This window comes from Coffea arabica, chromosome 2c (assembly GCF_036785885.1).
Source record: "Coffea arabica cultivar ET-39 chromosome 2c, Coffea Arabica ET-39 HiFi, whole genome shotgun sequence".
NCBI lineage: Eukaryota > Viridiplantae > Streptophyta > Magnoliopsida > Gentianales > Rubiaceae > Coffea > Coffea arabica.
In genome coordinates, this window is record NC_092312.1 from 32007080 (window position 1) to 32022243 (window position 15164).

The following is a 15164-nucleotide window of genomic DNA, read 5'->3' on the forward strand; positions in this document are numbered from 1 at the left end:
TACTAGTTTGTATTGGACATCACAAAGTGCTTTCACCCCAGAGCAAAAACTTCAATATGACCTGGTCTACTAATCATTTTGATATTGTTACAGAGGGCATCACTTCAGGATACATTATTGTCATTTTGTCACCCTCATTTCTTGATACATCTCATGCTACTCCAGTTCTTCACTCTCAGGCCAGTTCAATACCGAAATGTTTTGATTTGATCTATGAAAAAGAAACTCAAATCATACGGGTTTTCAGATAGGGCCAAAATCAGGATGGAATAACTTTGCTGTAGCCTTCATATCTACAACATTACAATGACATACAAACAGAAAGAAAAGCCATAGCAGAGCAACGACAAGTAACAACCACCAAGATGAAAGAATACAACATTAGTAAATATAAAACAACAGAAAGGTGCAAGGTACAGACCAGGAATCAGATTTCTTGAAGTTGAAAACTAAGGATCAAAATTGCTGTTCCGTGACTTCCGTCTCCGACAAAAACCACTAGAGTTGCTCTAAACTAAAATCCTTACAGCTGATGCAATGGCAAGTAGTTCTTCCTCACTAGCTTTCTTCCATACTCCACCTATCATCATATGCCCCTTGATATCTTCGGAAGTAAGATTTTCCTGGTCATCTATTTCACAACCCTCTATTGTCTTTCTTATTTTCTTTACATTCATCTTATCTAAATCATCGGCAACAGAATGAGGTTCTCTCTTCTTAGAGCATTGGTTTGGATCCCACTGATCTTTCCTAATTGCTAATGTTGGGATTTCAGGAGCTTCAAAGTTGCAGTCAAGAACTGGAAATCGGCCAGCAGAACCAAGGGACTGAGGCAACATACCAATGGGACATGGATTCCAAGATTTTACGATCACCCATCTTGTATTTTTCTCATTGTTGTTTGTTGACATCAAATTCTCAGTCTTCCTCCGATGAAGTTTGATTAACTCGAGGCTTCTGGCAGCAAAATCAATAGATTCTTGTTCATGGGAAAGGAAGTTCTCAGAGACACTATCATTGGAAGGGAAAGCTTCACTAACATCCAGATCCGGTCCAGTCAGCTGTAAAAGTTTCTCGAGTTTAGAAATCAAAGATCTATCTCCCAGGATACGGGCAAGAACAAGAGCAGAAGTCCTCAGCTGAAGGTTGCCATGAGAGCAGGTGACAAGACATTTACGTAGAAGCTCAAAAATAGTTGCTTTAGGATGATTCTTCTCTATAAGAAAATCTTCGCATTCGGCAGCAGAATTTTTGAGCTCCAAAGGTTTCACTGCACTAAGATTTCTGACAAGCCACTCAAATAGAGTAGCAAGTTGTTCAATTTGGTGAGACTCATCAATATGGGCTAAGGAGAGGTGCTCATCTGATGAGGGATCAAATTATTTATCATCAGGTCACAAACATAATATGTTATCATTTGAAATTAACACAAGGGATATAAAGACAAACTTTGCATGATGACAAACTGTGAATTGTATTTAGTTCTTATCGGCTTTCAAAAGAGTATCTATTTATTTGTCTAATGGGAAAAGGCATCTTAAAGAGTCTAGCCTCCGAATATCCATAAGTATTCTTTAATCTGATATATGACTACTCGGGAAACCAGCAGAACAGGTATAACAGTGTGATTGGGTTTCCAGTATTGCATACGATTTTAGGTGCTATTCACTGAAACCAAAGCTTTTTATTGGCGACGATGTGAAAAATCTAAACCTATAAGGTTACACAACAATATCAGTGCAGTTTAACAAGACATCTAATGTGTATGTATCTGTGCATGTAGAAATGCCAAAATCTCAGTAGGTACTTACCTACCTATTTCATTGTTGTTGCCTCCCTTGGTCTCAATCTTTATAAGCACAGCCTTCAGAAGACTCCAAAGCAGTTCTGGTTCCTTCTTGAACAATTTTATGACAACAGGTTTCCATGCATTGAACACAGTTGGTGTAGTCTCAGATCTATGACTGGTTTCTTGATTCTCACAGAGCTCCACCATGTTTGACAAATCCATTGCCTTCAGCAAGAGTTCCAGTAGAACATCTACTACTTCTCCAGAGAAGGAAGAATATAACCGTCGAACATTCTTTAACAGCTTGTTTACCTGTTTTTTAGAAACTAATAACAGCCAGCAAACATGAAATGAGGATTTCTGCCAATTTGATAACTTCTTTCAGTAAAAGAAATTAATGGAAAAATGCTCGAAAATTTCATCCATATAATAAAAACTACATGTCCCATAGACAAATTTCACTTACTGTTTTCTATTTAACCGCAGGGCTTGCGAAACTCAAAATCTCATACTCACCACAAATACAATAAAACTGACATTAACCTCAAGTGTAACCTCAAGTTTAATGCATGTCTTATCCAAGACTTAGGGCCAAATTTACTTAACGGTAAAGAGCTTCCTACAAAGAACATTTACACAATTAAAAAAAAAAATGAACCTTTCTTTTACCACTTTTTGGTACGGATGAATTCGAAAAATATGACATAACTATGATTGCAATAAAATAGCCATCTTGAAAGCAATGGTAAAGAAACATTCTTATTGTATTTCCTATTGTTACCTTATGCCCATTGCCTTTGCTACTATGATAGCCGACAATACAAATAACACAATAGAACTAAAGAAATAGAATCAGAGTAACTGTAACCACAGAAGCAGTAACATTCTCAATAAGGTAAGACTAATTTTAGTAATGAAAGTCGGAGATCAGAGGTTTCCATCAGTGGTAACTAGCAAAAGTAGGAGATATACTGACTAGTAAGCAAGCAAATGGAATCCTAGCATAGTTAGCTTAATTTTTCATGTCAGGGTGTTAATTAAGGGAGGGAAATCAAATTGTAACTAGAAGCAGTTGAAAGAGGAGAACACATTGTTCTATTCATGAAGGTGAGGATTTAATGGGTGTGGAAAACTGTTGGTGATGAGGGCCATTGAAGAATGAAGACAGGATGTCTACAGCTAGTCAATAGTCAAATGACGTGTGCTAACAGAAGCTGAAAGTGAGTCCAAAGAAAAATATGTTTTTCATACCAGGCATTTTGTCATTCAGCCAAATTTCGTAAATACTCTTCAAAGATATCATGGAATAGACCAAAGAAAATTTACCTTCTGAACTCACACATCTCCTAGCTCTAATGTAATTTTCCAATCAGTTATGATTTTGGTGCGAACTTATTCCAATTTTGCCTTAGAGATACATAAACAGTTCAAGAATAGTACAGGAAATACTTCATATTGACAACTATTGTTTGATGAACACTTAGAAAATAGAAATATTTTTTCCAGTAAACACAAATCATAAAAAATTACAGCATTTTGTTGGAGACATGATCGGGAAGCTTTCAAGAAAAAATGGAGCATATGCACTTATGCATGACAGAGGAAATACCAGCTTATCCACTTTCTGACCTAGCAAGCTATTTTGTCTCCTGGTATCTGAGCAATCATTTTCTGGAATATAAACTTTTCTGTTTGGTAGGCCATATAGAATAAGGCATGCCTTCCAAAATTTTGATTAAAACAACTAAGTTGACATCTAATCTTCTTCAGCATGCATTGAGTTTAGATATGGAAAACTCAAATAATTTTCCAAACCATGGATTGTCAAGTGTTCATTTACAGTTAACAGATTTACTCACCAGAAGATTTAGAATTGGTATGCTTCATGGCCATTAAAGAGAGAAATTTGTTAGGCCCATGAAGACATTCTAAATGCTTAAATCCTGAAAAAGCATCAATGTAAATTATATAAGAATATAATCATTGACAAAGAATAATCCAACAAGGGAAGGCTAAGATTACAGTCTTTATTCTCAACAGTAACAATTCTCTTCCTCTATGTCTATCTCTCTAAGTCACATGATATTGAATATTTGAATGTTCAAGACGAAGGAGATCTTTTTTAAAATGGTAAAGACTAGAATTGAGGGATGCGTCACAGCAGAAGTAACAAAGTGCCCTGGTACCATTAATTTATTAAAGACTGGAAGTTTTAACAAGTAGTCTATTGTGCTGCCAAAGCAAGGTGAAAACTTTGAATTTCATCTAAGGGTTAAGCATATAAAGGAACTAATCAGGCGAAAATCATTGGACAAAAGAAAGCATTCTGTCATCTATTTTCAAATAGAGAAAGTTCGACATGAAAAGAGTATTATGAACTAACATAGTGAAGAATGAAGGTATCCACTCACGTTTCCCTTTAACTAGTGAAGAGCCTGATCTCAAGCCGCACTTTGCTCTCAAACAAGATGCCAGTTCATATAACCTATGCTTAATTTCCACTCTAGCATTGCTAATTACGTCTGCTTGATTTGGAATAGCATTCTTCTGAGGTTCCCAGTAATATTCTTTCAACCAATCAAGTGCCTGAACGTCAAAATCATGTTAAAAAAGCTGTGATCTTCAATTTCATACAAAGAATTGAAATGATTAAGAAGTATGTTAAGTCAATTATGGTTCTAACACAAAGCTTGCATGTGCAACTTCAAATGAATTTCCATTACTGTGCTCTCTTAGCCAAGCAAAAAGTTCATGCATGACAAATTCCAGTAAGCACTACAGTTGATAGATATATAGATCAAGGACAAAATGCTACCTTCATGGAGGCAAGACGAACCAGGTGAAGAGAAGGGAGATCACGATGAGAGCCCTCTACAAATAAAGAACAACCAACTCAGAAGAAAACTTATCCATAAGTCAAGCCATTCCACATCATTTATTACTAATTTTCGTATTAGGAATTGAACTCAAAAAATATGCATTGGTAAATAATCAAGGGAACAGATGAATACCCATTTTTCCTTTTTCTTTTGGAAGTACAGGAAAACAAGGAAGCTTAACCAATATTATGCATCTTATATGCTGACAATCAGCTACTACAACATCAAATGGTGATCTGCATAACCTAAAACTTTGTCGCTACATTTCTTAGAAGAACTATGTGAGTAAAATAAGAAATGAAGAAACAGGATGCAAAGTTGTTTACCATGACGAATATCTATGAGCATACGTGGAATACCAATAGCACCAGCAGCCTCTGCTATTGAGACCTCTGTCTTCTTGCGAGTTTTCTCAATGACACCATTGACAAGCCTTAGAAGACAAGAAGCAAAATTTTTAGCACAAGTTTAAGGATAGAATAAAGCATGCAAGGAAGATACATGAAGCAGGTTCTTAATTAGGCATACTTTTGCAGAGGTCACATAAGTACTTGGGCCACTACTCAATGACTGTAGTTTTAACTTTTAAGTATACACGCACTCATGGCCCTCACACCCCGTTTTGACAAACATTTTCTTTCCATCACACAGCCAATGAGGTAGGCAATAAAGAGTGAAGAAAAATGAAAAATGACATTAATTGGATGCCTTGGAAAACAATGAATGCAAGAGAAAGGCATAGACAAGAGCTGCTTATACTATAACATAGCACTACAGAAATTTTAAAAGATTTTCTTACTGTCTGCCTTTTATTTAATAAGTCACTTCAATTTTCTTCTGAAAATTTTGTATTCATTCATGCCAATCACAACAAAATAAAGAACTGGCACAATAACACTCTAAAAACCAAAAGTTTTTAAAATCTCCAGGGGTAAATAACTCCCCGAGAACTGAACCATTATTCCTTCATGTACTTAACCATCAGAGCTTAGCAAAATGTTTTCATCACCTCATTGATGCATTTTAAACAACACACAAGTATACCAATTGAATCTTCACCATTGACACCACAATTACTTGTCAATATTGAAAAACCCAGTCTTCTTGGAGCACTTTCATTCTAGTTTAAATAAGCAAGCCATATATGATGAGATAGCTCAATTGATCCCAGAGGTAAAAATACATTAAATTTGCTAAGTAATGAAGAACTACCTCATGATTGCCATACAATACAACATGGCCAGCATTTCCTCTGAGTCCACAGCTTCTCCAGGTAAGTCATGCCTAAACAGTAAAAATTCATACCTCCAATCAGCACAAAATTCACAGATTGCAATGTTCACGAAGGGCATGAATCAAACATCATGTAAGTACATTCTAAACAAAAAATAATAATAATAATAAATATTCCAAATAAATTATACATTTTGATGATTCATGGCCTTACAAACAGGTAAATACATAAAAACTGTGTCCTATTTATGAACGTTCATTTCAAAAGCATCAAACAGACCAATTCACTTTTAGCCACCTTAAACTAATCAAATTTGTAAATCAGGGTTACCTAAAAAAAGGATCTTTCTGCTGAATTTCTACAATTGACGCAGTGACTTCAACCACTACAGGCAGGCATCCCCTGCTCCGCCAAGCCGTAATCTGAAGAAACCCCCAAAAAAATCATTCTTTAACATAATAATAAATGAGAAAAAAATAATAAATTGATGAATTTAAATTTGGCCTTCAATTACTCGTTGGAGAGCTGAGGCAACGGATGGTGGAGAAGAAGAGAAGAGGGAGATTCTGACAAAGTCCCACTCGTCCCAGCTAATCCATGGTACCAATTTGAAGCTGTGTGATTGGTCCAGAACGACGTCGTTAGCAGGTGGTTCAGTAAACCCTAGCAGAGGCTCCATTGTTGAAGGGTTTTAGCTTCTATAATCTCTGTGCAAAGTAATCTAAAATGAAGTTTTCAATTTGCCCCGACCCGAAATATTATTGCTCCTAATTAAAATTGGATAAGAAGAACCGGACCCGATGACCCATCAGATTCTAATAACTACTAAAGAGTTTTTTTCTTTTTTTTTTGTCGGAGGACCAATAACTACTAAAAAGTAAATATGCATATTAGAGAACTAAAGTAATTTAGAATTCATTTTGATCTAGTTGAGATTTTATTTTATTTTATTTTTTATTTTTTTTAATATAGAGAGGGACGAAATTTAAGAAGTGAGGAGAGTGCAGCAGAATTTATTAAAGTACGAATTATGCACATGAATATTAGATATAACGGGTCCGTTTGGATTGTTTTTTTTTCCAAAAACTGTATTTGTCTTTGAGGAACAGCATATACTGTTATGTAGATCTACAGTGAAAGAATAATAAAATTGCAGCGTTTTTGGCAAAATACTCAATTGTCTTGTTTTCGGCTTTCCTTTGCCAACACTACCGAAAATCACTTTCCCAATTTGCTGAGATTGAACGCGAAGAGAGATTCAGAACAGGGACTTGGTCAGGAGCTTGTGCAAAGTACTCCTCTGAAGCACCATTGCCGGCCATCGAGAGGCGAAATTTGTGAGTAATCGAAGCAGATTTCAGCTCGCGACTTCAAATCCAAACCTCCTCTGAGCTCTAACCCCCTCTTCACTCTTCGATCCATCTTGCTAATACGCCCCTCTTTGAGAGCGACCTTGTCTGCAAGAGCCCACCCTCGCATTTCAATCCATCATGATCTTAACCCCCTTCCACAACGAATAGCACATCTCGAACCCCCACAGCTCCGACCCCTCTTCGCTCTTCAATTTACTGTTAAGGTTATGTTTCAGGCATTCTGCAGCTTTCAATTTACTGTTTCTGCTGCTTATTGTAAAGAATAATGTGTGGGTTGCTCAAAATTTGCTGTCCGGAAGGTTAAAAATTTTAGACACTGAGGTCAAAATTTGCTTGCTGCTTTCACTTTTTGTTTTAGCCGTTTAGAGATGTTGGACAGTAGAGGTAGAGATTATTTGTGCAGAGTATTGTGGTGGATGAACCATTTCTCACCAATGCTGAGAATGAACCACGAAAAATTGAGCTGGTGTGATGATTGAGACGATAAACTAGTTTGCTCCGAATTCGACGTCAGATTTGTTTTATATATGTTGAGAAAATGGATGATCACAATACGGCATTGACTTCAATTCATATCAGGTCTAAAATTTTGTAGTCCAACCGAATACAACTTTGGTTAACTAAAAACTGCCTATTTCTTCCTTTCTATTCAAACCATGACTTGAAGTAGTTTGTTCCCGCAATTATGTATATCAATTCATTCAAAAATACCATTCTGTGCATGCTGTTCATCTTCGATGTGCAGTTGGGATCAAATTGAAAGGGAATACCTGTCCTTCTTTCTGTGTTGGCAAATTTTGAGCTGTTAAGCTTTCCCTATGCCAGTGAGATTTCTGAATGACACCAGAAACCTTAGTAAAATCTTGAGTGTGTCCGTTTTAAGGTTATTTAAAAGTGAAACTGTACAGGAGGGAAAAGCTGTTGAACGAATAGTAATATGAGTGGTTCTTACTGTAGTTTGTGTTTTAAAAGTTAATGGAGAATGATGTGTAGCTGAAATTCCTGTTCTTCAATGCTTGTCGGGTGCTGTTTTGCCGGAGTTGGTGGATGCATTCGATAGTCCTTATATGCGATTAACCAAAATGTCTTACTTGCTTGAGATTCATTAGAATTGCCTAAATTCAGTGAAAGAAGCGTATGTTTCTGCTTCTGATGGAAATTATTGGCCTGGAGCTGCTTCTGATTGTGCTTTGGCATATTATTCCCCTCCATGAGTGTGTCCAGCTTTGCTAATGCGACTGCAGTCATGTTTTCGTATTATTGTAGCACTAATTCTTGTGTTTTTCCCAAAATGAATTGTCTGATGCTATTTTTGTGATTTTAAATTGTCTTCTCCGACTATTACTGAGATTGGTATCTGCAGTCTAACTTCATACTGCTGTTTGGTGCTATAAAACAGGGTTGGTTGGTGTTTTCATTGCTGTTGTCTAAGGTTACATGCCCCCTATTACTCGCCGTGCTTCCAAAGGTATAGTTTGCGTGGTTCTGACTTTGTTCACTGCCTTGTTTAGTGTGACTAATTTTATTCCTCAATGAACACAGCATTGAAGACGAAAAATTGTGAGAATTGTTGTGCATCCAACTCAGCTTGAGGGGAAAACGATTTACAAAAGTGCATTTCTAACTACTACAAGGTAATACCTGCTAGTCCTCTACTTTCGCTACTTATTATTTCATCTCTGTCTTGCCTCGAGGTATAATTACCAACGTGTCTGATTGCCTTTGTTTATGGGTTAATAAGATGAGAAAACAAAGGCGCAATCCAGGTGGGTAGAAATTTTATTTCACTAGGCAGCATGAAATAGAAATTGCCAACTGCCTTGTCAGCATGCATAGAGCTAATGAAATTAAGGACAATAATATTGGTAGCTACATGGTTCCCGAAATTCAGCAGCGGTTGAACGGCCAATATGGCACATCGTTCACTTCGGACAGTATAAGAGCCAAATACTATGCCTTGCGAGAACTGGCCAAACTGTACATTGCCTTCAAGAGGCGGGAAACGGGACTAGGTTGGAATAGCCAGAACTTTACCTGGCTCATGGACGATAGCAAGTGGGCCGAGCTTGCACGGGTATATTTTGTCAAGTAAACTATTTTTATATCAATTTATGGCTGTTAAAAGTTAATCAGATTATACCTGCTGCTCCCTCAAATAACCTTTTGGCTGTGTTTTTTTTTTTTTTGTCACGTGAACCCAAAATTTTTAAAATTTCAAGATGACTGCACCGTCTACCACTTGCTTGAGGAAGTTTTTGTCAACTAAGGAGCAACGGGAGATTTCAGCGCTGGCTTTGAGAACGAGCCTCGTACTTCAGCCGAGGAGAGATACATGGAGAACGTTGCACGATCCTCACGGGGAAAGGGAAGGTCGGACTATGCGCACGAGGGTCTTGAATTAAAATTGGCGGTTTCATTAATCAAAGTTATGTCTTTTAGCAAAATGGTATGTCAGGGATTTGACACTTTATGTATTATTGTTTAAATAAATCTTATATACACTAATAATTCATACAGTATTATCGATTAGATTCATGACATATGAGCAAATTTTGAACTTTAAATTTTAAATCAGTAGTGATAATTGTGTATATACTATTAATATATAAAAGATTAATTCATGTTATTTTCCTCCTAAATGTCAACTGATAGCATGCAAATGTTGAGCATAAATACACAGCTGCACATGGTTATACAATATTCTATGCCTAAAAGCACGCAATTGCAAAGAATTTCTTTGTCAAATTAAACTCACTACTCCTTGCGGCCCAATCAAAATGTCAATACTTTCTATTTTGAAATGTCCTAAAACTTTTTATTCTCTCCTTTCAATACAATCCCCCCTTTAATTATATATATGTTATTATTTAAATTCAAATTTTGAATTTACTGAAACAATATAAAAAAAAATACAAATATTATAATCAGACCATTATTCATAAAAAGTTAGACTCCCTTTGATCATACGAGACGGATGAAGTATTATATTCCAATTCCCGAGGCCTTTATCCTCTCTTCCTCTTGGATTTGTACAACCAAGGAGCTGATAGATTAATTTAACTTTTTTTTGTGGGGTAAGAATAGACTAATTTAACTAAATCCAAAGAACAAAGCACCATTAGTACATATTTTATTCACTAATGGCACAACTTTACATAATAATCAAAGATTCCCATCAATTTTAAACAAAACCCTGTTGCATTCACCATACCATATGCACTTTCACCGGTGGGATTCCATATACTAACGACCTTAAGAACGCTGGTTATTGCACAACCCCACAAACCACCAAGAAATGGCCGCTCAAACTCACCTGTTTCATCCACTCCACTCCTTATCTCTGCCACTGAAAACCCGATGTAAATCACCTGACTTTAAACCCAAGCTAAAACCCTCCACATTCATCATCTCCAGCAAGCTCCGGGCAGCGGTGGTAGGAGGAGGTCCAGCTGGATCCTCTGCAGCTGAAGCACTTGCTGCTGGTGGCATAGAGACCTTCCTCTTCGAACGCAGCCCCTCTACTGCCAAACCCTGTGGTGGAGCAATCCCACTTTGTATGCTAGATGAGTTCTCCATCCCTCCTCACCTCATTGATCGGAAAGTCACCCGCATGAAGATAATATCTCCGTCCAATCTGGCCGTTGATTTTGGTAAAACTCTGAAGCCCCATGAGTTCATCTCCATGCTCCGCCGAGAAGTGCTTGATGACTTCCTACGCCGCCGTGCTGAGTCTTGTGGCGCCGCACTTATCAAAGGACTTGTCACAAATGTGGAGGTTCCCCTAACAAGCAGCTCTTCATATGTTATTCACTATAATAAGAATAATTCACAGAAATCTCTTGCTGTTGATGTTGTTATTGGTGCTGATGGAGCCAACAGTAAGGTGGCTAAGGCCATAAAAGCAGGAGATTACACTTGTGCTATTGCTTTTCAAGAAAGGATTAAGTTGCCTGAGGAGAAAATGGAATATTATGAAAATTTGGCTGAAATGTATGTCGGAAATGATGTTTCACCTGATTTTTATGCGTGGGTTTTCCCCAAGTGCGATCATGTGGCAGTGGGAACGGGGACAGTATGCTCAAAGAAGGATATCAAGATGTTTCAACATGGCATAAGAGCAAGAGTTAGGCCAAAAACTCATGGCGGTCAAGTAATTAAAGTTGAGGCTCATCCAATCCCTGAGCATCCACGTCCAGTTAGAGTCAGGGGACGAGTGGCTCTGGTGGGGGATGCAGCAGGATATGTGACGAAATGTTCTGGTGAGGGAATTTACTTTGCTGCCAAGAGTGGGAGGATGTGCGGGGAAGCAATTGTCAAGGCATCAGAAGGAGGTGAAAGAATGATTAGTGAAGAAGATTTAAAGAGGGAGTATTTGAAGAAGTGGGATGAGAAGTATTTAACTACATTCAGGTTTTTGGATTTGTTGCAAAGGGTGTTTTATGGTAGCAATGCTGCTAGGGAGGCATTAGTGGAGTTGTGTGGGGATGAGTACGTGCAGAGGATGACATTTGAGAGCTATCTGTATAAGAAGTTGGCCCGGGGGAACGGATGGGATGACATTAAGATGGTCATGAATACAATTGGGAGTCTAATTAGGTGTGATATTGTAGGCAGAGGGATTGAAATGTTTGACAAACGAGTTCTTGCACAGTTGTAGTGTATCAGGGAACTAGTTAAATGAAAGAGAATCAAATGAAACTTCATCAGTACTTCCCAGAGAAGTACAGATCCAGGAAGTTTTAGCTTTAAATCACCTAAAAACCTTTTGGTATGAACAAATGGTTGTGCCATTACTCTATTTCAGTTCTTCATAAAGCAGATTCAAATTGTTGTTTCCAAGAAAATCTTTGCTGCGGTGGTCAATTTAGCCTTTCATCATTGCCTTAAGTATCATCCTGTAAAGTAATGAATAATTAAGAACTTGACTACATTATTATAACTTCTGGGTGCATAAATACAGCTTTACAGTGGAAAGAAGTGAAACATTTAAGCAAGCTATAACTTTTCAGCAAAGCTTCAAGTTGAATTAACAGTTTCCTACCATACACACACTATTTACCTTGATCCTAACATTATAGCCCAGTCGAGCTAAGAGTTTCTTACCCACTTTGTACCTCGATTCTAACATTAGCCAGCTCCTGTTTTTGCCTCTACTGATACCACAATTTATTTGTACAACTTATTCGCTATATGCATAGAGTTCAAGTGTTTCAAGAGAAAATCAAATCCCATTTTCACACCATTCTGTATCCATCCTTTCTTGACCCCTCCGCCCTCCGCCACAACCAATTTCTTTCTTCATGTAGTGCACATTGTGTTTGAATCTTTTGCGACAAGGTTTTGAAAATAAAAAAAACCCAAGTGCCTAGTGATGAAAAAGTAATTAGAGCAGTAAAAGGGTTAAAGCTTGATATATTTCCACATATAATAGGACCCAAATAACAACCTAATAGTTGAATAGGTGGCTATGCAGCCACCAATCATCCCTCTTGGTTAAAGACATACAAGCATAGAGGATATAGGCTCTGATTTAGTAGACGTAGTTTGCAGAACTTGGAGGAATATGTGCTTTGCTGCCTGTGTTATGCAGCATTTCTGGGACTTAATTTAGTCAAGGGAGAAGATTTTGAAAGCAATGCAAGGCAGAGATGGAGTTGAGGATTGAAAAGAATGAACAGGAGAAGAGCGTGCATGAAAAACATAGGCAGGGGGGAGGGGACTAGCCAAGGTAAGCCCCTTAATTATGACAGAGAAAAGACAAATATGCAAAGAGGAAATTACAGAATATTAAGGAAAAGAATTCACCTTATACTTAGAATCTCTCTTGATGAAGTGCATAAGATGCCATATTCTAGGCCAAAGAAGTTAATTCTTAAAAATGCAGAGAACCAAAGCTTCAAAATAGAATGAAAAAAATCAGTTTATGATGCTAACTAGCCTTTTTGATTTTAATAACTATTAATATACTACGAATAGAACTATATATGTTTACACATACATATACAGTACGGCCTTCAACCCGCACTTGTCTCCGAGACTCATACCTGACTCCACTCAAAGTGCCCTTAGCTAAAGGTTTTCTCAAAAGATTAATGTTTCTTCTAAATGTGTTTCAATTTTAGGTAGCCATGTAAATACTATATGTATGCCTCTGTGATTTATGTCAATTTCACTCTAAACATTTTAAAGCTTGGGATCCTCCTCAAAACACCAGAGTATCTTAATCTATAACTAACATGGTCTTAATTTGGTTGGGCAGAAAACAATCACAAGCATAAAATGTAATTATCCTACTCATGTTAGGGGTTAGCATTTTTGTATTTTCAGAGACCCTATCCAACATTACTCCCCCAATTCAAAGAATTCAGACTCTCTTGCAATTATTCATGCACTGTTAAGCTGCATCTGTATATTAGCATAACACCAGAGAAGCCTAAGCAGTATGTCTCTCATAATATAACATAAAAAGGTTTGCTGATACACAACAAAGTCACTTAATACCTGCAATTCACTAAAACTTTTGCACAAAGGGTACTTTAAAGTATCAAGATGTCACTAATTTCACCAATGATCCACTTAAGGTCCTCTTTAAACCATATGCTTCAAATTCTTATTTGGCTAGAAAAGTCCAGATAACTTGCACCTCAACTGCAATTTCTCATATTAAATCTCTAGCACAAAGTAGCTTCATATAACTACTTTTTTTATATTAACCAAAAAAAAAAAAAAAAACAGCAATACAAGAACCCAGAAGAACCAAACCGATGAAATCCTTTTATTGTTCTATTCTTAATAACAACAAGATAACATGAAAAAAGGTTGCTGCACCATTTTTAATAAGCATTGCAATCAGACCATCAAAATGAAGTGCAAAAGGTCGAAGTTGAAAGAATGTGAGCTGTGAAACTAATAGACATGAAAAATACAAAATGATCTTAATAAAAGCTACCATAAATTAAGGAATCAAAACTGTGAGCATAAGCGAAAAGAGTTCATGGAAGATAAAAAGAGTTAAAAAGCAGAGGATCTTACGGTTTTTTTTTTTAAACCTTTTGTCATTCAGATCAGATAGAGCCAGCAATTATATTCTTGTAACAAACATAACCAGAACACAAACTTTGAAATTTCCCCAAATAACCAAGACAGGGAGGTTCCTTGCTTGTCGGCAAGTGGACAGAAAACAGAAATACCTACAAAAAAGGAAAAAAAAAACTAAAATGGAACAAAAAAGTAAGCCCGATACTCCGGTATTTGATGCTGGAGATGGATAGTTTGCATCCACCTGTTGATTTTGCAGGAGATGAATAGGTTTACTTGGGGCTGATACCGCTGAAAATATAAGGTTGGAATTGAAGGAATTTTGTGATGGTTGAAGATGATACAAACATTCAATTGGAAATTCCCTGGGAGAAAGAGATGAAATTGAGGTGGAACAATGAGGTGGAGAAGGAGTTTTGAGGGTTGGATTTTTGGGAGAAGATGGATTCCGGCGTTCATGAAGCAGTGGCGGCCCTGGAGGACGACGCCTGGAGGGAGGAGGAGGAGAACCACCCGTACTAAAGGACTGGACGGCCCCCTTTTTTCTGACGAGGACGACACGTGGCAGATTGTAATGTCCTGCTTAGTGACGTGTCTGTACAGTCATCATACACGTAAGCATCATGAATGACATGGCATCCATGTCATCATCACACGATTTGTATGACTCGCTGTACGTGGTCTGCAATTTCCTTCACTTTCTTCATAGTTAGGTCAAGTTAGGGTTTGTTTTTATTTCTGACAAGGTTTTTTGTAATTAATTTGTTAGTTCAATTTATGGATTCATTCTTTAATTCATGTAGAACACATATTGCCTTTTTGGTTAGTGATTTAAAGATTTTTTAATTACC

At 37.2% G+C, this 15164-nt stretch overlaps 2 protein-coding genes and 1 long non-coding RNA gene across 8 annotated transcripts; 2 read left to right on the forward strand and 1 right to left on the reverse strand.

The window, feature by feature from the left end:
* Positions 1–248: 248 nt before the first annotated feature.
* Positions 249–6729, reverse strand: LOC113732421 (uncharacterized). 3 transcript variants are annotated; one of them, XM_027258166.2, is made up of 9 exons: positions 6417–6729; positions 6233–6324; positions 5881–5952; positions 4995–5101; positions 4605–4660; positions 4201–4375; positions 3649–3732; positions 1816–2115; positions 367–1363 (listed from the first exon to the last, which is right to left on the reverse strand). In XM_027258166.2, exons 1-9 carry the CDS (start codon positions 6579–6581, stop codon positions 510–512), a joined length of 1905 nt encoding a protein of 634 aa, XP_027113967.1. In that variant the 5' UTR covers positions 6582–6729; the 3' UTR covers positions 367–509. The 3 variants fall into 3 exon arrangements, with proteins under 3 accessions (XP_071931844.1, XP_027113967.1, XP_027113968.1); XM_072075743.1 differs by lacking the exon at positions 6417–6729 and having other exon boundaries at positions 249–1363; positions 5881–5955; positions 6235–6324; XM_027258167.2 differs by lacking the exon at positions 3649–3732.
* Positions 6730–6956: 227 nt separating this feature from the next.
* Positions 6957–9839, forward strand: LOC113732422 (uncharacterized). 4 transcript variants are annotated; one of them, XR_011839342.1, is made up of 5 exons: positions 6957–7478; positions 8675–8743; positions 8818–8909; positions 9167–9349; positions 9495–9839. It is a non-coding gene; the product is annotated as an uncharacterized lncRNA (long non-coding RNA). The 4 variants fall into 4 exon arrangements; XR_003458742.2 differs by having other exon boundaries at positions 6972–7478; positions 9017–9349; XR_011839343.1 differs by having other exon boundaries at positions 6985–7478; positions 9145–9349.
* Positions 9840–10195: 356 nt separating this feature from the next.
* LOC113732423 (uncharacterized) lies at positions 10196–15107 on the forward strand. The gene has a single exon (XM_072075744.1). It carries the CDS (start codon positions 10571–10573, stop codon positions 11930–11932), a length of 1362 nt encoding a protein of 453 aa, XP_071931845.1. The 5' UTR covers positions 10196–10570; the 3' UTR covers positions 11933–15107.
* Positions 15108–15164: the final 57 nt, after the last annotated feature.

Coding starts and splice junctions, on each gene's coding strand:
- LOC113732421 (XM_027258166.2), bottom strand. CDS start 6,581: ATGGAGCCTCTGCTAGGGTTTACTGAACCACCTGCTAACGACGTCGTT. Junction 4,376..4,604: donor TTCGTCTTGCCTCCATGAAG/GTAGCATTTTGT, acceptor TTTGACGTTCAG/GCACTTGATTGGTTGAAAGA. Junction 2,116..3,648: donor TACCAATTCTAAATCTTCTG/GTGAGTAAATCT, acceptor GGCTGTTATTAG/TTTCTAAAAAACAGGTAAAC.
- LOC113732423 (XM_072075744.1), top strand. CDS start 10,571: ATGGCCGCTCAAACTCACCTGTTTCATCCACTCCACTCCTTATCTCTG.